This window comes from Pundamilia nyererei, unplaced genomic scaffold, assembly GCF_000239375.1.
Source record: "Pundamilia nyererei isolate P.nyererei 1_Seehausen unplaced genomic scaffold, PunNye1.0 scaffold00071, whole genome shotgun sequence".
NCBI classification, from domain to species: Eukaryota; Metazoa; Chordata; class Actinopteri; order Cichliformes; family Cichlidae; genus Pundamilia; species Pundamilia nyererei.
The window spans coordinates 915,537-942,315 of NW_005187472.1; the positions used below are offsets into that span (position 1 = coordinate 915,537).

The window sequence follows — 26,779 nt, forward strand, 5'->3', positions numbered from 1 at the left end:
TTGTTTCAGCAACATTAAATTTAAAAACTGTACTTTTGAGTTAAAATATATATTTATAATTTTAATAAATGACAAGTTAAAAAGGCATGAACATTTTTTTTGTATCGAAAAAATATCGAATCGTGACACCAAAGTATCGAACCGAACCGAACCGTGAATTTTGTGTATCGTTGCACCCCTAATCATAGGTACAGCTCAGCTCAGTTTGCTAAACTTACAAAATTACAAAACATTATACAAAAAATATGACTATTGGAAGAAAATAAACTCTAAATATACAACAAGTAAGAGACTTTTTCTTTTTTCTCCTCAGATGGCTGATAAGTCAGAGAGCGGCTCTTTGGAAATCGAGCAGTTTGTCTTTTTCTATAAGATGCTGACGCAGAGGGATGAAGTGTGGAAGGTGTTCCAGGACTACTCTGAAGATGGAGAGAAGCTGATGTTGGAGGAGCTGCAGAGCTTCCTGAGTGTGGAGCAGCACGAGGGAGAGCAGAGCGCTCAGCACGCCCAGGAGCTCATCGAACGCTACGAGCCGTCTGAGACAGGTAACAAGGTAACACACTGCACTCTCATCTAGAGACCTGCACCCGAGGAAGCGCAGGACTGTTGCACAAATGCTATGAAATACAGACACACCTGTTTTCTGTAGTAACAGGAACACACACAAGCTGTTTTAGTGTATTTATTGTAAATAAAACCAGAGAAAGCTAATGTGGTATTGACCCAGTTCAAGGAGATATAGGTTACTGCATTATTATTATTATTATTATTATTAAGGTGCTTTATATTGTAAGATAAAGACTCACAGTAATACAGAGAAAACTCCAACAATCAAACAACCTCCCATGAGCAAGCACTTGGTAACAGTGGGAAGGAAAAACTCTCATTTAACTCGAAGAAACCTCCGGCAGAACCAGGCTTGGGAAGGGGTAGCAGTCTGGGTCGATGGGATACTAAGATAAGAAAAGAATTTTTAAAAAGAAGAAAATAATATGAAATCATAAGAAAATTGATATAAAAAGGAAGCTAATGTCGACACTCTGCTGTTTGCAGATGGGTTTAACGTCACGCTGAGTGCAAACCACAAAGATGCTTCAAACAAGATTTATTCTTGCTTGATTCTGAAGAAAAGTTTCCCTGTCTTTATCTCTGTGCAGCCAAGAAGCAAGGCGCCATGTCCTTAGATGGCTTCCAGATGTACCTGTGCTCCCAGGAGGGCTCCATATTCAAACCCGAGCATCAGGACCTTTACCAGGACATGAGTCAGCCGCTCAGCCACTACTTCATCTCCTCTTCACACAACACCTACTTACTGGAGGACCAGCTACGGGGACAGAGCAGTTTGGAGGCCTACATTCAGTGAGGGCAACCCAGACACACACAACTTCATACACTTGTCACAAAGTGGTAAATTAGCTAAATAGACCAAAACAGTTTTTCTGTATTAGGCTATGAACCTTTTTTATTTTTGTTTATTGTAACCTTTTAATGTGGGAACGTGTTGAACCTGACTCATTGCAGCCCTGTTGGCTGTGTGGTGATGACAGGTTAAGAGTTAAAAGAACTGTGTGTGTGTGTGTGTGCAGGGCTCTGAAGAGAGGCTGTCGTTGTGTAGAAGTGGACTGCTGGGACGGCTCTGATGGGGATCCTGTTGTGTATCATGGTCACACTTTGACTTCAAAAATCCTCTTTAAGGACGTCATTTCAACGCTTAAAGAATACGCCTTCAGGGTGAGCAGCTTATGAAGCACTGCTTCACCTAACTGTACCTGTTTTTTTTGTTTTTTTTTATCTCTACTGTTTTTTTTAGCTTTGCAGCCCACTGATCAATAAGCAATTTCCCACTTACTGTTACTATGCTGTACACAAGCCCCTCTTTGCACAATTTCCAGTGAAACTAGGAGATCAGGTTACTGTGCTCTTCTTATTGTCCAGCACATTTGGGAGTCTTTCCTTCTAATGAAGCCATTAATGAACACTAATTAAATTCCACTAACCCCTAATGTATTTGACTGGGCTGTGCGAACCTCAGTCCAACACAAAAACAATTAGATAAATTCAAAACAGTCTCTGCTGGCAGTAATAGAAACAATGTGTTTATTTCTGCAGATATAATTTACAGGACTGTGTTTGTGTGCCCAGAAAAGTGTAAAGCTCACATTCAGTTAGTAACTTTCCCTGCCGCTGGAATCCAATGTTCTCCTACTGAGTGACCCACATGGAAAACAACCAGGAATTTCTAATGTGTCTGTGCTTGATCCTGCTCAAACTTTCCTACAGAGCTTCATAGGAAGATGTGATGAGGAATCTGTTTTGGAGGAATGTGGAAACTTATGCTCAACAGTGCAAAGACATTTGCCACTTGGCAAAACAGTCTCTTGTTCGTTGTAACTATATTGCATCTTATATGTTTGGTAGGCGTCCGAGTTCCCTGTCATCCTGTCGATTGAGAATCACTGCAGTGTGGAACAGCAGACGGTCATGGCCCAGTACCTGAGACAGATCCTGGGGGACATGCTGCAGACCACCCTGCTGGATGGACAGGTCCCTCAGCAGCTCCCATCTCCACAGGTCAGAATCTGTCAGTTAAACCATGAGAATGTTTATCATTTAATAGTCATATTAAACTCAAGGGTTCAGTCATTTACCAGACACGTAAGAGGATAGTTAAACTCTAACATAGTGACCTCTGAGAAAGGAAAGATAAAGATTTGAGGCCAGATTGACAGAATGAACAAGTCCAGGAATGCAGGATTTGTTTCAGAAGCAATAGATATCGAATTCAAAGCTCGAGGCTCCAAAATCCTGGACCTAGAACTGAACTGGTAATCTTGCATTTATAAAATGTCAAATACTTCTCTGCTTCCTAGATCACATGGTCACAAGTATTTACAATAATTCTGTTCCTGCTTCATGTTTTTATCTTTGCAGTCTATCAGAGTAGTTTTGCATGATTCACAGTTAAAAAATAATGCATATGTGTCTTACACTGGGCCTCAGTGCTCTCAGCTCTCAGTTCTTCTGTCTGAAAAAAGGTGGATCAACCCCCCCATAAACCTCTAAAAAAACCCATAAATTTCCATCCTGGAAATTACTCAGAAATCGTACTCAGTATAAAGAACTCAAACATTTTAAGGATCCTGTCATGGTCGTTGTAATATTTGTTTCTTTTGTTATGCTCATTTTGCTGTTTCCCTTCACCATCTACATTCCCTGATCTATGTCTTTTGGTTACTTCTTGTTCCACGTTGAAAGATACTTCTGTCTTGTTCTTGCCTTTGTCATTTCCGCTCCTTTCTCGATTGTCTGTTCTGCTATCATCATTTCCACCTCCCAGCCAGTGCTCTTTTAACATTCAGGCTGTGGTTGAATAATCTGTTTTTCTGAGGAGAGTAGGCTGTGAAGTAATGTGGAAAGTACTGGCATGGCAGCCTTTATAAAAGCTGTCAATAGTCCAAATACTCTCGGAGCAACAGTGCTACTAGGGATGGAAATTCATAAGAATTTAGTGATTCCAATTCCATTATCATTACATTATATCGAAATCACTTTTTGATTCTCATTGGCTCTTCTTTGAGAGCCATCATCGCTATTCACTAAGCAACATATTAAAGAGATTGTGATCATTTTGTGGAACAAAAATAAATGTCCATGTCTATGCTGTGGACTGCTCTAGCATTTTCCTCCTCTGGCACATGAACTAAAATCAGCTGATTGTAGTACAAGTACCCACATAGCAAAATTGGTATGGCCTGGATCTGCCCACACAATGTGCTTACACATGGCCCGCATACCACAAAGAATGACGGCCCAGATCTGGGTTGCCAGAGGTGGCCCACACACGGACCAGCACAAGGCCAGTTGCAGACACACTGGTGTGCTGGCCCAGAACAGTTTCACCTCTGGCCCCAGATATCAGCCCAATGTGTACCTTAATCAAGCCATGTAATAACAACATGTGCCAGAACATAATAGTGCAAAAGTAACATGATGAAACTCTGTTCAGACAGTGAATGGACTGACTCTTTTATAGCACTTTTCTTCACTCCCGGGTCACTCAAAGTGCTCTATACAACATGCCACATTCACCCAATCACACACTTTCTCTAAACTGAGTGCTTCCTAACTACATTCATACACAGACATGCAGACTGGAGGAGCCAAAGATCGAACCACCAAACTTCCAATCAGTAGGTGACCTGCTCTACCTCCTGAGCTTCAGCCACCCAGTGGTAAACATGAGTAAACTCTCACTAGGTTTTGGATAAAGTGTACACTCACAAACCTGTCAAACCTGCATTTGAAAAGTTGGCTACCATAACAGTATAGTATTGCAACATGGCATTTGGATCTTCTAACTAAAATAGGAAAATAGGAACATAAATATTGCCATCATTTCAGATTGCACTTGAATTTTGAAGGGATTGGGTGAATGAGGCATGTTGTATACAGTGCTTTGAGTACTCCGGGAGAGTAGAAAAGTGCTATATGAGAATCACTCCATAGCTGAAATCACAGGTTTAAAACCACAAGCATTGCTTCTTTTCTTTCTTTCAGCTGTGACTTTTATATTAAGCTAGCATTTTGCATTTTTAAAGGAAATTTTTCAGTTTTGGTGATTTTTTTTTAATTTTTAATTTTTAATTTAAACCTTAACTCGTTTAGCAGTTATGCTACACTTAGCCAAGAGGAATGAAATATTTTTGGACAACACCCTGATGATTTAACCGGAGGAAAAACCTGATGACTATTAAAAATTCAGTAACTTTTTAAAGATTAATGGTCAGCCTGTGTCTTATTATCCATCCCACACACAGACTGAAAGTACTTGTATAACTCTTCTCCATTAAAGCACTCAGGACAATCAATGCTAACTTAAAGTAATGGCTGTGAAAAATCCCACTGAGGTTTTAGCCACTTAAAAGGGGGCACATTGATGCATTTACAATAAAGTACAAGAATATGGAACACCTTTATTAGAAGTGTGTGTATGAAAAAAACTGAAATTTAGTCTTCAGTCACTTTGTCCTTTTTATTGTACCCACATTCTAACGGCAGATCCAAGTGGCATCTATGGATATGGCTGTGTAACTATGTTAAAATAAGATAATCATTTAAACACTTAAATTTAAAGAAAAAGACAGAAGGTGAAGTGGACATGCTCCCATATGTCTTCATTACAGGAACTGAAGGGCAAGATTTTGCTAAAAGCCAAGAAGATTGGTGGCCTAGAAGAATATGTCGATGAAACCTGTACAGATGAAGTGAGTGATGAGGAAGAGATGGCAAACTGCGATGCTGAGATGGCATCGACAGAAGATTCACCTGACAAGGTAGATGCATGCAGTAACTACTTTCTCTCTCTGTTTCCATAGTTCATATCAAAGTGGGAATTAAAACAGATAGAGAGCAGAAAAAGGGAACCATATAGATAGTAAGACGAGGCAGGATTGGATGGTGCTTGATAGTAAAGGAAGGCAGGAAACTTGGCTGGGATTCAAGAGACACAGAGGCGAGACAAGAGTTGATGGGAGATAGTGAAAGAGAAACAGGAAAGAGATATTTCAGGCCAATACGAGATGCACTTAAGTGAGATGCACTTATAAATCGAATAAAACTTCTAGCTCTTTGTTCCTATTTTAGACTCTACAGTCCATCAACTGTCACAAGCATATTGTTTTTGTTCCTTTCCCTTGAAGCCACAAGGAGGTTAGAGCCTTTATTCTGATTGGCTGCCCCTCCTGAGATGATCATTTTAGAAATATCTTGCCTCTCTCTCTGACATCACAAAGGCCAAGAATAGAAAAAACTATGTGAAACCAAGTCACACAGTTTACTTACACACACTGAAACAGTGTCCATGTTTAACACGAGCATCCGCATACACGTTAGATAATAAGAAAAAGCAGTTTATTATTCTGTATCCTCCTGCTCATATAGATGAAAAGCTGGTAAAGAAACGAAACGTAGCTAAACCTAGACTCTACATATACTACATATACAACTAAAATAATGTCAAAATAGGGCTGTAAATAAATAGTAGTTAGCCAGTAATTTGTCCAATACCCTCGTGAAATTGAAAAGACTTTATGAAAAGTCTGGGTGTAAATGCAATAAACACTGGACCTACCACATAGAGTCACAAATGCCATGTCTTAAATAAAAATGTATATTTATTTTAAATAAAATTGAAAATTCTTCAGTTTTTAGGCGACCACTTTTTTCTGGCAAACACAAATGGATATTAAATAAATAATTAATATACTTACTGTACTGATTCAAATGCACTAGACTGACTGATAAGGGCGGTTAGGGCGTCACCTTTAATTACCTGGCATGTTTGAATGTTTAAAGTGATGTTTTGAGCTTTGTTGACTGATTATATATATTTATGCTGCAGAAGTCTAAAGCAAAATCCAAAATGTCCAGGGAGCTGTCAGACCTGGTGGTTTACTGCAAGAGCGTGCACTTCGACGGCTTTGAGCACGCCCGTTCACACGCCAAATGCTACGAGATCTCCTCATTCTCTGAATCCAAGGCCAAGAAGCTCGCTAAGGAAGCAGGTAGACGAAGGAGTAGTATATTCCTCAGATAATAAATGAGCTGTTAAACGATTGTGACGTGTCATACATGTGTATTACAATATTTGAAACTGTATCTGACTTAAAGGTGGAGAAGTAGGTAGAGTTATCTATGCTGTAGAAATCTATTGCATTTGTTCCCTTCAAACATTTCCTCAGGGACGGACTTTGTGCAGTACAACACACGGCAGCTGAGCAGGACTTACCCCAGCGGCCTCAGGACAGACTCATCCAATTACAACCCCCAGGACATGTGGAGCATGGGCTGTCAGATAGGTGAGGACAAGCTCGCCCTCTGCTGGTGTAAAATCTGAAATCACCGCCAGTGCAAAACCGGTGTATCCATTAGGGTTAAGTACGACCTCCTTATTTTACACAGTGTAAGAACGCCTGAATGATATTGATCAGAAATGCTGTTACAAAAAAGCAGTAGCATTATCTGGGCTTTTCTTCCTGTAGGCGAGTATAATATTTGCTAGTCACCATATGTGTGATGTTTTTTGGTTTAGTGCATCCAGAAAATTGCATTACTGATAGTTTAGAAGTCCAAACAAGAGGAAAGTTTTTGCACTGGTGTCAGCACACGTACTAAAAGTAATTGGTAGGGAGTCATTTCTGTAATGCTTGACCATTCTGTCAAATATTCAGGTTATGTTATTCGTATCTGCAGGTGGATTTGGTAAATGAGTACTAGTTATATATATTTCAAATTTCTGCCAGATGAAAAACTTTGGCTTCCTCGTCACAGTTTCAGGGTTTTCTTTTATCATGCTAGAAATAATGTGTTTAAGGTCTTGATGTATTGTTGAGTTTGAGGTGAGGCGTCTGTCATGCATCTGTCCTATAGTACTGGTCAGAATTTAATCAAACTTGGATACACACACTGATCACTAATGGGTCTTCAACTAAACTATACTCAAGGTCAGCATCACATTTGTCGTTCTACCGGCACTAATGTGTGAATTGTGATGAATGGTGAATCGGATGAGCTCACACATTACCGATGTTCTGGTATTTAAGTTGTTGAATTCTTGTTTTTTGGGGGGAGCTTCAGTTATGAGTTCTTCATTTTTTCTTCTTGTGTTTTTAGTTTCTGCTGTGTTTCCCTCTTTTAACATTTGTTATTTAACAAATAAATCTACACTCATCACACGAGCCAACACCTTGACGAACAGGGTCATAGTTCACATGTGGCATGTTTATATATTATCAGGTGTGGAAGAGAAAACATAATTAACAATGACATATCCTCCTGAGAACCGAAGAGAAAGTACCTTTCAGTTTAACTTTTTTGCGATTTCCTGCCCCTTTGGAGCTAAAGGAAGCCACCCAATCACATGACACATCATTGGAAAGGTCATCCTCTATTGAGCACATCAGGATTGAGTAGGCTAGCTCAAATAAGTCCAACAATATAGACCAAAAACAAATGTAAATTACATAGGACATAAATGAATAGGCTGGTTCTCAGGAGGATATACAGCATGAGTTGTTCTTGTGAATTTGTTCATAAATTCCACTGTATCTTCTGCTAAAGGAAGTAACAAAGGGAAGGACTGGAGTATCTTGCAGCATGTGACACTCGAGGCTATGGAGAGGCCCAACACACAGAGACCGACACGCTTTTATGGCAGTTCAATTAGACTCTTTTCTTTCCACTTCATTGTTTGCACACACACTGCTTTTACAGCTCATGCATTTATTATTGTGTGATATTATATTAGGAAGTAATTATCCTTGTGGACATCCTCAGTGCCACACCATGTTTATTTTTAGATGGGTTAGAGCTAAGAGCTGGGTATCTAACATCATCAAGGTGGCTAAAGAGGCTTGACAGGACAGATGGTTCCTGTAACAAGTGCTCACACTGATGGTATCTGCTTAGGATGAAAGCTCGTCTCCTGCAGCCCTTTTCACATTAACTCTGACAGCTCTACAGACTCTGGGAAATTATCCTAGATTGCCATTCAGTAAAAAAAAAAAAGTTAATCAAATTATTGTCTGCCTCTTTCCCAAAGTGGCTTTGAATTTCCAGACAGCCGGTCTGGAAATGGATCTAAATGATGGGTTGTTCAGGCAGAATGGCTGCTGTGGCTACGTCATAAAGCCCGATTTCATGAGAGATGGGAACACTCAGTTCAGTCCAGATAAACCTGAGGAGCGGGAAGGGTACAAACCACTCCGCCTATCCATACAGGTACAGAGCTCTATGAAAATCTGTTTATTTTACCTCCAGTGTGGAAATCTGAGATGTGGTGCGAGAGGTAAAGTACGCTAAAATGGTTTGCATCTTTATCAGGTGATCAGCGGGCAACAACTGCCAAAGGTGAACCAGAAAGAAGGCTCTATTGTTGACCCGCTGGTGCGAGTGGAGATCTACGGAGTACCACAGGACCAGGCAAAGGATGAGACCAGCCACATTAACAACAATGGTGACTGAGTATTCAACACTTAGACCACTCAGTGGACAAATTTTGGGTATAAAGTCGATCCCAGTTGGTTATATTCACTCCTCTGCTGCCCTCCTCCTGCAGGGTTTAACCCCGTGTGGAATGAAACTCTAGATTTCACCATCCACACCCCTGAGCTGGCGCTGGTTTGCTTTGTGGTGGAAGACCATGACAAAGCATCAAGGAACGACTTCATTGGACAGTACACTCTGCCCTTCATGTGCATCCAACCAGGTGAGCAGAGCATGGAGAGCTCCAGTCTTACCTCTTAGTACAAGAAGACTGCATCACACAAACTAACTAGCCTCTCTCTCCTCATGATATTTCAAACCTTTTGGGGTGTCCCAGGCCATGGGTGATGTCATCATCAACAATAAGCCTGTAAAACTGTAAAAAATAGTCCAAAGTTTAAGCCCTCCTTCTTTGCATTTCATATTTTCCGAAACCACTCAATGCACTGGATTCTTGGTAAGCAGATTCTGGCCCCCACGCCGTGTAATGGACACTGTTGGGCTTTTTGTCTCTAATATTTGGAAGCTCTTTTTCTAGCATTAAAAAGTGCCTTGAGACTTGTTTTGAAATTCTTCTTTTTTCCAGGATATCGTCACATACATCTGCTGTCTAAGGATGGAACAGCTATCCCGCCCTCATCGCTCTTTGTTAACATCAGCATTTCTGAGCTCACATGAAGAACAACGAGAAACCAGATGTGGTCACAAGGACGACATGGAGCAGTACTTCGATCTGCCAACGCTACATAAGACTGTCAAAATGAACCACAGGGAACAGATCATCTCAGAAATCAGCATTATTGAATTTGAGTTTTCAACAGTGACAAAGTGGAGTGCATCTCTTTTAAACCAATCTATAATTTTTAACCACGGAATAAGATAAACTAGGCCATGCAGTACTATTTATTTAGGGTTTTAAGTCCAATATATGCAAATTTACATTCCAGAAATTGTAAAAAATATTTTAAATGATAGATGTGAAAGTAAGACAAAAGACTGCAGCATGTAGAGAATGTCAAAATATCTGTAACAGTACTGAAAGGTTAGATGTGGGGAAAAAAGACAAATCTCAGTATTAAAAATCCAGAAATATACTCACAACTTTGCATGAATGACTTATTTCTAATGAATGAATGAATGTTCTACAAGGCCATGTTGTGTATAATGTAAATATGTCTTTGTATGTAATTTTCTGAGTGGTTAAAAACCTGTGCGTGAAATTCAGTTGTTCAGAAACATTTGTGGCTTGTTAATTTTTTTCCCCAACCTCGTTTCTAGAAATTTGGGGAGCGTCTTAAAATGTAAATTAAACAGAACGCAAACACTTGCAAACAGTTGTTTATCCATCCCAGCTGGGACAGGGCGAGAGGTGAGGAACACCCCGGACAGGTTGGCAGTCTGTCACAGGGCTAACACAGAGACAGACAACCATTCACACATGACCTATTCAGAGTCAGCTGTTTTCCCAACATACATGTCCTTTGACTCCAGAGTACCCGGAAAGAACTGACATAGGAACCTGAAGTGGATTCAAATTCAGGAGCTAAGTATAAGAAACCCAGCATTTAACAGAAAATTGTAATAAGTCAACATGTCGAAACAGAATTTAAAAAAGATTATCTATGCATGCAAAATATTTCAGAGCTAATGGTACAAATGAAAAACGTGTTTAAAAAAAAAAAAAAAAAAAGCTGTTAGAAAAAGAAAAGAGGCCAACAGCAGCCTGTCCCGTTTAAAAGAAATGCATTTATTGCATTTTTTTTGCAATCACCCTGTACGTCTGTGCCAGCACATTTTTCATATTTTTCTATCATTTTCATTAAGCTGCTCTATGCTCTCTCATCCATCCTTATCACATCCAAAGCAAACCGCAAAAAGCACTCTCTCTCCTTCATCAGCAGCAGCTTTATTCCTCAGTTGCTTTTTGCTTATTAAGCTAAGAGTTCCTAGCAGTCCTGTTTTCAGCCTTGGCTTCATGAGTTTGTTTTTAAGGAATCTTGGTTTTCTTCTTCTTTTATTTTTTCCAGGACTTCCATTTCTCTTAGTGTTGAATTTTTGTAAACAATGTATTTTGCATTATTAAGAGTTTGACTGGCAGCACAGTTGTGGCATCTCATATGGTGATTTTCTCATTAATACAATTATATTCTGATTATAGGAAATTATCACAAGATAGGATATAAAAAACTTTTATTGTTCAAATAAATGACCCGTCTTTACATTCTCTCTTAATATGTGTACTAAGTGTCTTATTAGGCTTGGCAAGACATTAAAATCAACTAATCAAACATCAGTATTTACCAGCTATGTCACCAGTTACTCTCTCTCTTCAGGGTTTAATCCTAGCTCGACCTCTTCAGCAACCTCCTGTACCTCACTGGCTGGTGGAAGCAGCTCATTGGCTGCTTCTTCTGCTCTTTTATCCAGAGTCCCCTCTAGAGCCTCCTTCAGGGTGAGGCCTCCAGCTTCTGAGTCTCTTACCACACCTTCCTCTGCTGGCATGTTTGGATGATGCCTTTGCAGATGTTTGACCACCTGGAACTTCTGCTTGGCTCTGTAGGAGCAGTGGCGACAGCTGAAAGGTTGCTGCTTGGTGTGAGACAGGTAGTGATGTCTGAGACCCGCAGGCCACCTGAAAGCCTTTTGGCACAAACCGCACGTGTATGGCCGGTCGTCGCTGTGCTGGCGCTGGTGGGTCTTCAGTATGAAGCTAGTCTTGAAGGCTTTGCCGCACTTCTCGCAAACATAAGGGCGCACATCACAGTGCTGTGTGTCGCAGTGTGCGCGGAGGGCGTCTGCTCTGTTGGTGCGGTAGTCGCACTCATCACAGGCGTACGGCTTCTCTCCTGCAGATGACAAACATTACTTAAAAATGTAACCAAATCACTTTATAACTTAGACATATTGCAACATTAAATTAGAAACTTTCACTTTATGTCTTTCTGCAGGAGACATTTGGTTTGTTTTCACCCCTGACCACTAGAAGGAGCTATTTAACTGATTGTGTGTATATGGGAATTTCTAAAGCTTTCCAGTGGGCTGGACTGATTTTGGCAACCGGGCCTTATGATTGACACTCCTAAATTAGACTGTCCAGTATGCAGTTTGGATACATCAGATAAGCATGTGGACTGTCAGTTTGTGTTTTGTGTTCAGTTTATAACCATCATATCTGCCTGAGCTGTATGGTAAATAAATGTAACGTCTCATTTTCCAACAGCAGCTCTTCAGCTGCATTTTTAGGGGTGAAAACAGCCACCTCTGATACCTGTGTGCTTGGTCATGTGGTATTTCAGCTGAGTCGCCCATTTGCACTTGTAGCCACACTGTGGACAAAGGTACTTCTTCTCTTCTTGGTGAACTCTCATGTGAAGCTATAAAAACATTAAAAATAAAATAAAAGGGACCTGTTATTGCTTTCATTGTGCTCCATTTCATGGAAAGACTCAAAATGAGCCTGAATAAGTAACTACACAACCAGAGACACTGTAAACGCTTCTGCCATCGTTCTTTGTTTTTAACTTTTAACATGTTGGTCTCAGCGGTTTTGTTGTCGTCTTACAGATACCCGTTTAGTTTTTACTGCGTTTTGTTCCCATTTACTGCTCTTGGTCCTGTTCTGTGCTATAAAGCAAATTTAACTCATCTGGCTTCTGTGAGCCTAACATCAGAAATCAGGCTCAATAGTTACATGAAATGATAAACATTTCACTAACTCAAACTATACTAACCCGGATTTATGATTCTAGCTACAAATGATGCCATCTTCCAGGGAACTAACTGGTCAGTAAACCTGCTGATTTCCAATCTCAAACATAACCAGCTCCAGATCACATTATTTCTGCAGCATAAGATGCCACGTTGATGTACGCTGGCATGAAATGAACATCTTCATAATACGGAAAAGCCAAGTTTAACTGAAGACACCTGGAGCCTAAATCCTGCTTGAAAGTACACACCACTATTTATAAATTACATTTTTAATTCTTTTGTTTTTATTGAGCTTCAAAACCTGTTTTTTTTTTTTATTCCTTCTTGTGTTTTTAGTTTCCTCGCCATTTCTCTGTCTCAACTTTAAGCTACTTTTGTGCTCCACTGCCTCTGTTTAACGTGCCATGTAATGTCTCTGTATTTGATATTTTAGTTAGTCCTGTTTTGTTTTTCTCTGATGTCTTGCTGTGGTTTCTGTCCTCACCTAGCCTATCATTACTGGCTATTACTTCAATCCAATCCATCCCCAGCCTACATTCAGCTCCTTCCTCCCCTCAGTTTTTGCCCACTTGTGGGTTTGTTCACCCTCCTGTTTTCCAAGCTTGTGTCTTAGTCCAAGTTAACCCTTTAAGTTGTATTAACAAACTCTCCAGCGAGCTTTGCTTGTTTGACTTGTTTTTTTTAGTAATAAAGTTGCTTTGCACATTTAGCATCCTGCATCTGGGTCCTCTCTCAGACACAGCTGCTGGAACAAATGAGACTGCATTATCTAAAAGCAACGTGTCGATAGAAGTTTTTTCAGTGGACGTGGATACAGATGAACAGAACCAACTGTCTGGGATCTATGGAAGCTTGTTTGGTACCTTCAGCCTCGATGGATCGGTGCAGGTGTAGCTGCACTCCTCACAGCTGTAAGGCTTCTCCCCAGTGTGGATGCGAATGTGCCACGTGATCTTCTGCTTGTTCCGGGTCGAGTACTGGCAGTCGGTGCATTTGTACAAGCGCTTGGTTCCGTGCGAGCGGAGGTGCTGCTCCAGGACCAGCTGATGGTGACAAGCAAACTGGCAGGTGCTGCACCTCAGCGCCTTGTCCTCCGCAGGTCCCTCCTCATGTTCGCTCAAGAGGTGCTGAGCCAGCAGCTGCCTCGTTTTGGTAGCAAAGGGACACACGTGACACTGATGCGCCAGGTGAGCTCTCTGATGAAGCTCGAGGCTTTCCTTAGTTTCAAATGACTCCTGGCAGGTGTTGCATTTCACCTGGGGGTGCTTGCTCTGCTGGTGGGCCCTTAGTGTGATGTCGCTGCTGCAGGTGTAGTCACACTGCTTGCATGAGAAACGCACCTGGAGCTGGTGCACACGCTTGCAGTGGTTTCTCAAAGCGACCTCTGAGCTAAACTGAGCGTCACAGTGGGTGCAAACGTGCTGCAGCTCCCCCGTGTGGCATCTGCGGTTGTGGCGTCTCACGTCGTCGAGCGTGTAGCTGCTGAAGTCGCACAACGAGCAGAAGTGCGTGGGCAGTTTGTCGTGAATGCGTCTCTTGTGTTGGCGCAATTTGGTCACCGCCCCAAAGGTTTTGTCACACACGTCACAGCGGTGACGGCCGACACCTGTGTGGAGAGACTCGTGCTCTTCCAAGCGGTAGCGCCGCGTGGTGCTGAAGGGGCAGAAGCGGCAGCGGTGAGGTCGTGCACCTTTGTGTTTGAGTGCAATGTGCTGCGTCATGCAGCGCTGCTGTTTGCAGCTGAAAGTGCAGTGCTGGCAGTGCAAACGTTTGGGTTTGGCAGCACCGAACTTTTCCTTGCCATGGCTACATAAACTGTGTCGGGTCAAAGAAACTTTAGATTTGGCTACAAATGAACAGAGAGCGCACTGTACTTCACCAGGCCTCATGCAGCCTTTTCTTTCATGGCTGTCTAAAGCTCTCTTCTGACTGCACTTAAATGCACAGCTTGGACAGCCAAAAATTTGACGTTTCTTAGAAACTTTTACAAGATCTTCGTCAAGTTTCTCCACCAGCGCTTCTCTTTCTTTGATTGAGTCATTCCCACCTTCATCACCTGCTTCTGAATTGGTCTCATTCTCCCTTTTCCTGAATCTTCTTCTGCAGGTCGAGAGGTGCCATTTAATTGTTATGAGCCTGACGGATGAGAAGCTGCACAGCTTGCATCTGAATTTCCCACCCTTTTTACTATAAAGGGACTTTTGCTGTTTGTTACTGGAGATCAGTTTCTTCTGACTTTCGGTTTGCTGGTTTTCGGATGCACTGGATGTAGCAGCATCATCATTAACAAAGGTCTTAGAATGAGATGAACACTCAGGATCAGTGGAAATTTTATTTTGCTCTGTCTGATCTGAATTGGATCCCTCCTGATCTACAGTACAGCTCTCCTTTGGAGCAACACTTGTTTCTGAAATGCCTACAAATGTCCTCATTTTCCGTGGCATGGCTGGGCACTTCTTTTTAAGGTGGCCATCGAGGCCCCGCCTCTGCTTGAACTGCGCACCGCAGGCCTGACACTCGTGGCCCTTCATCCTGCCCTGGCACAGAGCTTGGCAGTGGTGCTTCAAAGCACTCTCTCTGCAGGTGACATAAGAGCATTTCTCACAGCGGTAAACACCTTCAGCTGGCACCACGAGCATCTGCACCCGTCCCTCTAACACCATGGCTTCTGCTTGGTCCTTGTCATACTTTTTCATAGCATTCAGACGCACCTCAGATTGTAATGGCTGACTGTGCTCAGGTGGAAAAGTAGGACTGATTGTTTCACAGTTTCTGTCAGGTGTCTGACAATCTCCGGGCTCAACCAGTTCAGCTGTGTTATTTAGAGGCTCGTAGCTATCATGTATATCTTCATCATGTTCCTCTGATGAGAGGTCTGCTTTTGCTTGTGACGCCTCGGGCCTGTTAGAATCTAAAGTAGGAACCCTTTCAGAGTTTTCAGAGGGGGTTTGAAAGTCAGAGGTGGAGAGTGCAGTTAGAACGAGGGTACAGTATTCCTCAGGACTGCCGATGGGCGAAGGACTTTCTGTAATGGTCTCCTGAGAAACAACATCAAAAACTTCCTCAGGTTGTGAAGCAGGAGACGTTTCTCTGCTGCCATCGTGGTAAGGCAGGACTTGGTCTCTTTGACCTTCAGGAGTACCAGAAGGTGGAGGTCCTTCAGGCAGCTTGTGAGTAACTGAAGGCTTGTTGTAAAAATCCTGCATGAATTCAGCCGAGCTCCTCTCCTTCTCCTTTGCAGCGTAGTTGTCCAGCCACGCTTTGTCCCCGGGCACGTACCCATGTGTTTTCCTCTTGTGAAGGAAAAGGCTGATACTGCTAAAGGAGGAGTAGAAGCAAAGGGCGCAACGAAACTCTTTCAGCTTGGTGTGTTTGCAGTTCTCGTGATTCTGAAGCGCCTGACGGTAGCAGGTGGTGTACATACAGTATTTGCACTTGAACACGGCGGACTGTCTGTCCTTTCCGGAGTGTTTGGCCAACATATGGTTTCGAAGCTCATATTTGCGCTTGCAGGCGTAAGCGCAGATCTCACACATGAGTGATTTGGCTTGGTGCCGTAATTTGTGGCTGTTTAGCTGGTCCATGCGGTGACAGCGATATGGACACTGATCACAGGGATACCTAGGAGAGGAAACAGGAAGTATTGAATCTAGAACCAACAATGCTTCTTCCACCTCCACTGTTCCCCACCTTAAAGACCCACAGCTGTGCATTCTGGTGTTGCGCTCTTAAGAAACTCACTTACACAACAGATCCAAAATTAAATATAACAAAGATGTGTAAGAAACCTCTTGAGTGCGTACCTAAGGTCCCCTGCATGTTTCCTCATGTGGACGCTAAGGTAGTGCTTCCATTTGGTGACGTATCCACATTCGGCACACATGAAGTTCTTATCATCTGAGTGAGTGAGCATGTGTTTGGACAGGTAGGACTCATCTCGGCACTTGAACTCACACAGGCTGCACTTGTGGGGCCTCTCACCTTAAAGAGGAAAAACAAGTTTAAGAGTTATTGTGTCAAAAGGGAGAAATGCCCAGACTTTAAGGCAGGATTCATGTGACCAAACCCATCCTCACCACTGTGCATGAGCATGTGCCGCTTCAAACCCCGTTTGTGCGAGGTCACGTAGCTGCACTGAGAGCAGCGGTGGATCTTCTCGTTGGCGTGCAGATGCCCGAGGTGCTGCTCAAACTCCACGGGGTTGAACGTGACAAAGGAGCAGAAGTCGCAGCTGAGCTTTTCAGGCCCTGCATGACCGAGCCGCTGGTGCTGGAGGAAGACTGTTTTATTGGAGCAAGAAAAATCGCACTCTGAGCAGTGATAGGCGAGGTGCGTCCGATAATGATCATCCATGTCTGTCTCGCTTTTAAAGAGGGCGCCGCAGGCGTGATGACGGCATTCCACTGCTTTGACTCCGTGAGCCTCGGCAGAGTGTCTAATGAGGTCTTTGTGATGAGAACTCTGGAAAGAACAACCCTCCTGAAAGCAGGCCAAGTGTTGGCTGTCAGATGGGATGTTATGTGACTTCATGTGCGCCTTCAATGCGCTGCTCAGGCGAAAGCTTCCCCCACAGGTCGGACAAATGTAGCTGTAACCGTTTTCGCCATCTCCGGCGTGCACGCTGATTAGATGGCGCCGGATTGAGCTCCTCTCCACGGCGGAATACTCGCACAAGTGGCACCGGTGGATCTTTTCTCCGGCCTCTCTGAGCCTATGAACACGCAGCTTGCTCTTGCTGGTGAAGTAACGCTTGCAGGTGGGACACTGGAGGCTTGGGTCGGGGAAATGCAAACGAAGGTGCTCCTGGAGGTGAGAGCGCATCTTGAAGCAGCGACGACACTTGGGGCAGGTGTGGGTGCGAAAGATGTGCTCTGATCCCTCTGCAAGGTACTCTGTTAAATAGAAACAAATTGAAAATGTTAGTTTTCAAGAATAATGGGTTGTCTTTGTTACAGTTTATATTTTGCATTGTTTACTGTTTTTTCCTTCTCTATCATTTTGATTAAAGAACAGATCTTTTATGTCATGTTAAACAGTAATGAGAGATGGGGTTTTTTGTAATAAACCACTTGTGATGGGCACCAATCACTCACAACATCTGTCTAATAATGTGTAGGTCTCTTTTGTTGGCATCAAAAGAGCTCCTAGCTTTTAGGGCATTGATGTGTGACTCCAGCGGGTGTCTGTACTGCGACTTTGCCAACAACTTTGAGATTACAAAATAAGGCCTCTCTGGATCCAAATTGTTCCAGCACATATCAGTAGGATCATTGAGAACAGGATTTAGGGCTCTGGAGTTCAGGAAAGCCATGAGCTCTGCAGTTTTTTGTGGCAAGACAAGGGTCACTGTCCTGCTTGGGGGGGTTGCCACCAACAAGATTTTGTCTACTATGAAACTAACTTCTGGTTTGCATTGAGGAGACTACGTCTACTTTTAAGAGCAGGCTTTGGACATTCCTTTCTGATTAACCTTTAAATTAAGGCAATACAGGGTGGACCTGAACCTTTCCTCAACTTTGCAACTAAATGTTTCAATCACATCTTCACTCCTGTGTTTGTGTACTACTATTGCATGTCATTAATGTTTGCCTACTCTACCATAGTTTCGTTTGTTGTCCATCTACTGTACTGTTTCTTCTCATTCTCCTCTTTCCCTTTGCAGTCTGCTGGAGGACTTTTCCTGTTACAGATTTTTTCCCCCCACTTTTGCCAAATATTGTCTCGTGAGGCATCATTGGCTTTGTCTAGGAAGAATTACAAATCTTTGAGGAAGTGCCATCACGTGACTTGGACTGTGGAGGGTGGAGCATTTCCTTCCTACTTGAATAAGCTTATAACATCCTAGCTTGACCAGTCAACCAGTTATGTGGAGAGAGAGGAACATTGGCACAATTAGGGTATAAACAGTGGTAACAGCACTTTAGGAGGTCATAGAGCAGGAAAGAATATTGAGTCAAATGAAAACTGCAACTGAACAGCATCATTTTTATTATAGAGGCACAGGCTAGTATCAGGCAGAACCTGTTGTACAAGGACAGCAGGATGAAGGTCAACCTGGGTATACACTAATCTCAGAATAGATGATGATGTGGTCTCCTGGAGGGAAGAAATTCATAATGGTGGAACCAACAGTGTCAGGGGAGGGGTGTGAAGAAGCAGGCGAGATAACAAAGAACCAGCGACTTAGTCTTAGAGACTCAGAGCTTTTGATTGTCATTTTGCAGTTTCTTGCACTGCGAAATTGGGTAGCTGGACCACAAAGGTGCAAAAGTAAAGAAGAGAAAACAATATACAACCCCAAAAAAGGTGTTACTTGATGACTTCTACATCTGGCTAAAGCTCCATCTAGTGAAAATGTCTGCAAAGTGTAGGATCATTGACACGTGTATAAAGTGCCAATTGGTACTATACAAATCAAATGTATCAGAATTAGGAGAATCATGTCAAAGTGACTTCCATGTGAGCGCCCAGGAGCCACGGTGTTCAAGCAGACTGTCAGATTTAATGTTGTAGCTGATTACAGTGGTCACCATAATAATCCACTAAGCAGATAATAGGTGTTCTTACCTTTGGATGGCACTGATGTAGCATCTCCTGCTAAAGTCGTGTCTTTCATGCCACCTGGCCTCTCAGGTTGTTCCTCTGGCCCACAAGCTCGATTTTTTCTTTGTGACACGCTGACCTCAGACAAGCAGCTTTCCTTATAGCCCATCGGTGTTGGCTCCTGCTCATTCCCTAAGAGAAAATAATCATTTCCATCTTACAGCTAAGGTTTGAAGGTATGAGAGTTCCACCTCCCCGCAGGGCCCACTTACCTTGAGCATTATTTGGTAGATATTTGTGTTCCAAGAGGTGGCCATTCAGGGTTTTAGCATTTTGAGAGACAAACTGGCAGTGAAAGCAGCCAAAGGGCATGTGTCCTTTCCGATGGCTTTCCATCTCAGCTTGTGTAAGGAATGACTTTTTACAAGCCCGGTAGGTGCAGGGCACAAGAGTGAGGCCATGTGTAGACATTATGTGGGCTTGATACTCGTCACGGTCCGAGACACTGAAGTAGCAGCCTTTCTCAGAGCAGGAGAACGGGCCTGTCAGGTCTGGGTCACTGTGGCTGGTTTTAAAGTGATGTTTAAGAGCAGCTGGTTTGGAAAAGACCTCAGCACACCGAGAACACTTGAATCTGTCCAGCTGCACTTTACTGGATGAAGCGATTTGTCTTTGTGAACAGGGGTGAGAGGCAAACATGCCGCTGTCTGAAAAGCTCTGTCCACATTTTTCACAATGAAAATCCATCGTCTCCATTGTGTCTAAAAAAAATAAAAAGAGTAAAGCCTTAAAATTTCACAACAATTTAATATCATGTTAGGGTACACATGCACAAGGTAAACATCAGACTCTATAACATTCCTGTCCTTTTCAGTCCTTTCTGACTGTATGCATCAGCTCATTGAGTGACTTATGTATGTATGTGTATATATGTATATATTGTACTATTCTTAGTTAGTGTATTGTCTGTCTTGTCTTAATGTTGGTTTATAATGGAGCACTGTAACAAAAAATAATTTCCCCCAGGGATCAATAAAGTATTCTGATTCTGATTGGTCGTTAAACACAGATGTGAAACTAATCACTCCATGTGTGTATAAATAACCCTGTTCGTTCTTGGTGTTGGGCTGTCTGTTCCTTGTCCTTCTCGCACTCTTGTGAATTCCTGTTTTGCTTTTAGTTTTGATATTATTCAGAACTTTTTTTCTTTTTTTTTTTAATCAAACATTAAGGGTTTGCTTTTTCTTTTGTTCCATTTGTCATCTCACTCCTGAACTATGATATGGGATATTAATTCCCAGCATGTGAAAACACAGTAGAACCTGCATCCTCCTCTGTCACACCAACCCTCTGCATGTCCTCCTTCACTACATCCATGAGTCTTGTCTGTGGTCTTCCTCTTTTCCTCCCGCCCAACAGCTCAGTATTAGACTTTGATATATATTTTGTGCATGTAGATAAAATAAAAAAAAGTCTGGAATAAAGTGGTATCTTAATGGTGCTGATATGATCATAGTTGCTGGAAATGCACTGATAACACCCAAAATTTTCAAGCTGAAAACCCACAGACTTCCAAATGTCCCCACTGTAGCATATAACTTACCCTTTAATCAGGGATAATATATAGAAAAAATTAGTGACATACAGATATTGATATTAATATAACTTTGATAGTACATAGTGGTCTTTCATACTGATGAAGTTACTGCACTACTGCTAACTGTAATAAGACACATCACAGGTACACGGTTACATGCACAAAATTGCAGGTGCTTACAGTAGAAAATGAACTTCAGAGTCAGACCTACTGCCCGGGTTTCCACGGTCCTTTGGATCCAAAAAACAAAACATCAACAGCTGTGTTTAACCGCAAGGCTGCACCGTCTGCCTCATTGAATCCACTTTTACTGACTGCCTGTTATAGAAATCCTTAGCTGTCAGTGAGTTACAGCAGCTGAAGTTTTTCTCGCTCTTATTAATAATATAAAGTGATTGAAACACGCCAATAATAACATCGCGTTTAATGCTAGCTGAGCTAACCCTCATTAGCTTCTTGAGACGCTCATCGCAAAGTCTCTGCGTCCCTGTTAGCTTTTCATCGCTGTTGCGGTTCAAGCCGTTTAAACTAAAATTCACAGAGTGCATTAACCACCGTTGCGTAGTTATTCTCTTAACAGGTTAGCAAAATTAGGTGAGCATAAAAAATAGATTACTAAGGAGGGGGGACCATTATTTGTGAGCGCCAGTGGAAAGTCGGAACGGTATCCATCAAACACAGGAAGTGTAGTAAAGGTCGCCGTGCAGAAGCATCGTTGCACGCTTGGGGATTTTATGTGGCTGAATGAAGGTTTAAACACGAGAATGAATGAAGCCACCAGTGGCAGCTGTGAGAGATTAAGTCAGAGGGAAAAAACAACGCAACTGTCGTAATTTAGCCAGTCGGGTAGCCTTAACTGTCGCTAAATGTATTTCCAGCCTACAAGCTGTCAGGATACGAAGAAAGACCGATAACTTTTATTTACTGGACTACGCAGGTCTTCAGATGAGCTCCTTTTGCGGGGGTATCTAGAGTCTCACTGCAGCCGTCACCATGCCCCTGACGGATTTTCTGGACGGCCTGAAGGACAACCCGTACTTCGGAGCCGGCTTCGGACTGGTCGGGGTCGGGACAGCTCTGGCGCTTGCCAGGAAAGGGGCTCAGGTGGGGATGATCTTCTTCCGCAGGCACTACATGATCACTCTGGAGGTGCCCAGCAGGGACAAGAGCTACAACTGGCTGCTGAGCTGGATCACCAAGCACGCCAAACACACGCAGCACCTGAGCGTGGAGACCTCCTACCTGGCGCACGAGAGCGGACGGGTTCACACGCAGTTTGACTTTCACCCGAGCCCTGGCAACCACATCATCTGGTATAGCACATACCACTACACCTATAAGACCTGTATTCTAAACTGATTGGCCACTTTCTCTGTGACACTGACTTCCGTTGTGGTCTGCAGGTATGGGAGGAAGTGGATCAGGGTGGAGAGAACCAGGGAGAAGCAGATGGTGGATCTGCACACCGGAACCCCCTGGGAGTCTGTCACTTTCACAGCTTTAGGCAGAGACAGACAGATCTTCTTTAATATCTTACAAGAAGGTAAGTTTAACAACACATGAAGTCAGGTGTGCACATAGTTAGATTTTCACCTGTATTGCAGATGTATTTTCAGAATTATCACATTGAATTTTGAGGCTCATCTACATCCAGATGAACAGTATCAACATTTTGGGATTTGAGGCTCATCCCTCCAAATGTTTGCACCGAGTAGCTTCTCGAAGTCTGGATGTTTCCTCCCTTAATTGCTTAATTTCAGTGCACAGTGTGTGGTGTACATGGGCTAAGTTGTGAAGTTTTGTCTAAAATACTTACAGACCTAACTGTACTTGACAAAATACTTGAGTGGGCTTTTAGTTGAGCTTTCATTCCTGTTTTGCAGCAAGAGAACTGGCGCTGAAGCAGGAGGAAGGCAGGACAGTGATGTACACGGCCATGGGTGCAGAGTGGCGGCCCTTCGGCTTTCCTCGGCGGCGCAGACCCCTCAGCTCTGTGGTGCTGGACGTGGGCGTTGCAGAAAGGATTGTAGATGACGTGAAGGACTTCATTGGAAATCCCAAATGGTACACAGATAGAGGTAAAATGTTACATGACATGAATTTTAATCATGATTATAATATCTTGATCACCACAATTAAAGGAACACAACTGAGTTATCATGAAAATGTTACTCACAGGGTACTTTGCCCATTCTTGGTTGAAGTTGCTGACTTTCTGATCGCTTTATTGATGAACATCACTTCTGTTAAAGGTTATGCCCTTTGGATTTTTGCTGAAGGTCTGGTCCGACTCCTTACCAGAGTCTGTTCGAGAGTAGGGAAGGTCTCTAGAAAAACCTAATAAGAAAAATGTTACCGAAAGTTTTAATTTGTCTACTTTGTAGAAGAATTTCTAGGGTTTTTTGCGATTAATCCTCTACTGATGGTGGTTGTTCACCTGTGCAGGTATTCCCTACAGAAGAGGCTACCTGCTGTACGGCCCCCCCGGATGTGGAAAGAGCAGTTTTATGTGAGTATATGCTTTATTCGGGTTTATTTTTCTTGCTGCGTACTCGTCATGTAACCTCACCAATGCCTGTGTAACTTGCTGTTTTTTCAGCACGGCGCTGGCTGGTGAGCTGGGCTACAGCATCTGTCTGATGAGTCTGAGTGACCGAACACTTTCAGACGACCGCCTGAATCACCTCCTGAGTGTGGCTCCGCAGCAGAGCATCATTCTCCTGGAGGATGTCGATGCAGCCTTCGTCAGCAGAGACCTGCTTCCCACTGAGAGTGAGCAGCAGAACCGATCAAACATATTTCTTTTTACATGTTTAAAACATCACAGATGTTCATCAGCTCCACTCTGTGGTTTTAAAACAGGCTGATATTCAGTACTGAAGCAACCTGTAAAGCTGTATTTGACCAGATTTGTTACATTCTGGTTTGAAGGTGAATTTTGAAGTCACTGAGCTGTGTTTCCTTCTGTTGCCTCTCAGACCCTCTGGCCTATCAGGGAATGGGACGACTGACCTTCAGCGGACTGCTGAACTCTCTTGACGGAGTGGCTTCATCGGAGGCCCGAATAGTTTTTATGACTACCAACTTCATAGACAGGTACTGTTCGAAGCCAAGAGTGTTTAGTGACATTGTACCAACATGTAAACTGATATAGCTGCTTCTAATGTAAATGTAAAAAAAAACAATTGAAGCAGTGAAGAGACTGAAACAGAATTAGAAGAAAATAAAAGACCCCAACAGCAGGTGGCGCTGCTGGTGCTGGTGAAGTGCTGGTGAAGTTGAGATATTACTGTGATACAGCAGCCTACCTCAATAAAATAAGTGCAGTACAGGGATTGACATAACCAGTGTCCTGGGAAAAAAGGAGTAGTGCAGTGTGACACAGTATCAGAGTACATAGGTCTGATATGCATGTGCACAGTAGACCGTGTATCCATAGTGACAATTTACATACATTAATAAACTATAACTGATCACATGACCAAATGTTAGATTGACTTTATCTTCAGATCTTAAATTAATCCGTGCACGCCTACCTGTTCATCCCTGCCTGTATGATCAGCTTCATCACCTCATCTTCCTCACGTCGCTCTGCTTCCTTAATGAACATTACAATCTTTTTGTCATGGCTACAAAAACTTGTTCTTTCACTTGTGAAACATAAGAAGTGTTTTCAGTGCCATTAACTGCCAGCGTTGTGTATGATATCTGCACACAGGTTAGACGCAGCGCTCATCCGACCTGGCCGTGTTGATCTGAAGCAGTACATCGGGCATTGCACCCACTGGCAGCTCACCCAGATGTTCCGACGATTTTATCCCGACGAACCGGCCTCTGAGGCAGAACACTTTGCCAAGCACGCTTTAGCCACACACTCTGAAGTCAGTGCTGCTCAGGTGCAAGGACACTTTCTGCTGCACAAAATGGACCCTGCAGGATCGATAGACAATGTTGCTCAAATAAAAGGATAACAGGATTGGAAGGGATTTGGATGCTGAAGCCCAAATAAAGAGAAATGGAAAAATATTTTCAGTTTAAGTTTATTAATGAGACAGACGCATAAGAGAGTTGATTTTTGTGATTTATGCGACTGCTTAGATGTTGGAAATACAAACACACAAACCTCACCTACATTTACTCCAAGCTCTGTCTTATTGGAAAGATTCATTCTCAAAAATTTGCAAAAAACTTTGCTCTGACCTTGAAAGGTTGTCTTCCAAATGTAGTTATAGTCATAGCTGCACTGGCCATCGGCCCACCGGACATTTGCCTGGTGGGCCGATGGTGATTTTTTTGTTTTTATGGGCCGATGATTTATTTTTTTTCAGTAACGGTATAAACAATGAAAGGTGGTGGATTGGCCAGATGCTGGCAGATGTGTAAAAATAACTCAGTTGTTTGGTGGTGGTGTTCTGGGAATCCATCCTACCTGGAAAAACACCACATAGGCCAGCAGATGGATGAGGGAAAGGAGAGGCAGGCGGAGGAGAGGTGAACTGAACTTCAGGTAAGAAGTTATGACCTGCAGTCTATCTGGGTCAGATATAAACCAAGTTTAGGTGGAGTTTATTTTCGTTGTGCTGACTTTTTACAGTCAGTTACAATAACTCGTACTGCGTGAGCTAGGTAGCATGACGAAGTGTCTATACAGCTGGGTGGGTGCTTTGATGTTACTGATAGTGAACTTTATTTTATTCATAAGGTTAATTAGTAAAAAACGGAATCGTCCCGTATTCAGAGAAAATATTACGCGTTTTGTAATTAGCTGAGAAGGAACACAGTTTGTCCCGTACTTCAGCTACAATGGGAAAAGACACAAAGCTGGAGTTATTCTGCGTCTTTACGCTGTCAGCTGCCTCTTCTCTCATTCTCACCTCTCCCTTTCCTGTTGCTACTTCAGTCATGAAACTGATCAGTGATCAGCTGATCGGCTTTTCTGGCGCAAGTCCGGTCTCTCTTGTTTATCGCCCACTTTGCGCCAGAACGGGACACCAGCGGATGTCGCGCTAAACAACAGCAGCACGTTTAAGCTTGATCAGCTGTTGTTAGAATTTATTTAATATTACTTTCTAGTATCAGCTGATGTTTGCTGGAGCCACAGCTGTAAAAGCTGCTGGTCATGATGTCGGTTTGGTTATCTGGTGAGAGGGAAACATGAAGATGAAACCAGGAGATGTCCTTACTGAATCATCAGAGCTGAACAGGTGATGGAGAAACAGGTTTACCTTTTAGGTGACATGAATGAGTTGAAGGGAAGTCATGAACTGTTTCTGAGAGACAAATAACACCAGGATCCTTTTCTACATAGCTGACAGCTGGTAACGGTGCAGGGGCGGGTCTAGCAAAGTTTTGCCAGGGGGCCATGTAGGGCATTAACAGGGAAAGGGGGGCACAAAGAAATACTTTTCTTTCTTTTTCTCATTTAAAATGTTTAGCTTTTAACAAATAATTATCTGAATCTTACAACCAAAGTTTTTATCTGATGTAAAATGTATAGAAAGCATACATATACCAACAAGACTGTACGTCACTGTGACAACAGCGTTTGTTTTCATTCAAAGGCTTTATGGCTTTTCCTATAATACCTGGTGGGCCAGTCTCTAGTCAAAATGCCCGGGCCGATTCTTTTGTTCCAATCCAGCCCTGGTTATAGTTGTAGTTAAAGTTATAGTTTTTACATATAAATCAGCAGCAAGCCTTAAAATGAGGTGGAAAAATAAGACACTGCCTATTTACACAATGTGATTTATTTGACAAAAACTGAACTAAAATGCAGAAGAAGCTTCTGAACACCTAAGTGCACCCCATGATAGAACCACATTTAGCAGTGATAACATAATTGTTTTCTATTTATCAGTCTAGCATCCACTTTGTTGTTTTAGGCCA

At 42.7% G+C, this 26,779-nt stretch overlaps 3 protein-coding genes across 5 annotated transcripts in view; 2 read left to right on the forward strand and 1 right to left on the reverse strand.

The window, feature by feature from the left end:
- Positions 1–10,724, forward strand: part of plcd4b (phospholipase C, delta 4b) — a 24,417-nt gene extending 13,693 nt beyond the window's left edge. Inside the window, exons 6-16 of the mRNA XM_005736846.2 lie at positions 314–545; positions 1,158–1,359; positions 1,587–1,731; positions 2,419–2,571; positions 5,184–5,333; positions 6,401–6,563; positions 6,741–6,857; positions 8,600–8,778; positions 8,881–9,013; positions 9,116–9,265; positions 9,629–10,724. Coding sequence (XP_005736903.1) covers positions 314–545; positions 1,158–1,359; positions 1,587–1,731; positions 2,419–2,571; positions 5,184–5,333; positions 6,401–6,563; positions 6,741–6,857; positions 8,600–8,778; positions 8,881–9,013; positions 9,116–9,265; positions 9,629–9,720 — 1,716 coding nt within the window. The 3' untranslated portion in view covers positions 9,721–10,724. The remainder of the gene's footprint in view (positions 1–313; positions 546–1,157; positions 1,360–1,586; positions 1,732–2,418; positions 2,572–5,183; positions 5,334–6,400; positions 6,564–6,740; positions 6,858–8,599; positions 8,779–8,880; positions 9,014–9,115; positions 9,266–9,628) is intronic.
- Positions 10,725–11,075: 351 nt separating this feature from the next.
- On the reverse strand, positions 11,076–21,132 carry znf142 (zinc finger protein 142). The gene is made up of 8 exons (XM_005736848.2): positions 21,074–21,132; positions 19,569–20,057; positions 19,321–19,488; positions 16,830–17,645; positions 16,557–16,734; positions 13,617–16,374; positions 12,311–12,416; positions 11,076–11,888 (listed from the first exon to the last, which is right to left on the reverse strand). Exons 2-8 carry the CDS (start codon positions 20,050–20,052, stop codon positions 11,359–11,361), a joined length of 5,040 nt encoding a protein of 1,679 aa, XP_005736905.1. The 5' UTR covers positions 20,053–20,057; positions 21,074–21,132; the 3' UTR covers positions 11,076–11,358.
- A 46-nt stretch (positions 21,133–21,178) lies between these two features.
- bcs1l (BC1 (ubiquinol-cytochrome c reductase) synthesis-like) lies at positions 21,179–24,919 on the forward strand. 3 transcript variants are annotated; one of them, XM_013911771.1, is made up of 8 exons: positions 21,179–21,236; positions 21,831–22,206; positions 22,297–22,436; positions 22,777–22,971; positions 23,339–23,402; positions 23,493–23,665; positions 23,872–23,989; positions 24,612–24,919. In XM_013911771.1, the coding sequence occupies exons 2-8, from the start codon at positions 21,887–21,889 to the stop codon at positions 24,862–24,864; spliced, it is 1,263 nt and encodes a 420-aa protein (XP_013767225.1). In that variant the 5' UTR covers positions 21,179–21,236; positions 21,831–21,886; the 3' UTR covers positions 24,865–24,919. The 3 variants fall into 3 exon arrangements, with proteins under 3 accessions (XP_013767225.1, XP_005736904.1, XP_013767224.1); XM_005736847.2 differs by lacking the exon at positions 21,179–21,236 and adding an exon at positions 21,243–21,487; XM_013911770.1 differs by lacking the exon at positions 21,179–21,236 and having other exon boundaries at positions 21,496–22,206.
- The last annotated feature ends 1,860 nt before the right edge of the window (positions 24,920–26,779 follow it).

Bases quoted from the DNA above. Each gene is read 5' to 3' on its own strand.
- bcs1l (XM_013911771.1), top strand. From the start codon at position 21,887: ATGCCCCTGACGGATTTTCTGGACGGCCTGAAGGACAACCCGTACTTC. The intron at 22,972-23,338 runs GTAAAATGTTAC...TCACCTGTGCAG, and splicing joins CAAATGGTACACAGATAGAG to GTATTCCCTACAGAAGAGGC. The intron at 23,666-23,871 runs GTGAGCAGCAGA...GTTGCCTCTCAG, and splicing joins AGACCTGCTTCCCACTGAGA to ACCCTCTGGCCTATCAGGGA.
- znf142 (XM_005736848.2), bottom strand. From the start codon at position 20,052: ATGGAGACGATGGATTTTCATTGTGAAAAATGTGGACAGAGCTTTTCA. The intron at 19,489-19,568 runs GTAAGTGGGCCC...ATTTTCTCTTAG, and splicing joins TCTACCAAATAATGCTCAAG to GGAATGAGCAGGAGCCAACA. The intron at 17,646-19,320 runs GTAAGAACACCT...TCTATTTAACAG, and splicing joins TACATCAGTGCCATCCAAAG to AGTACCTTGCAGAGGGATCA.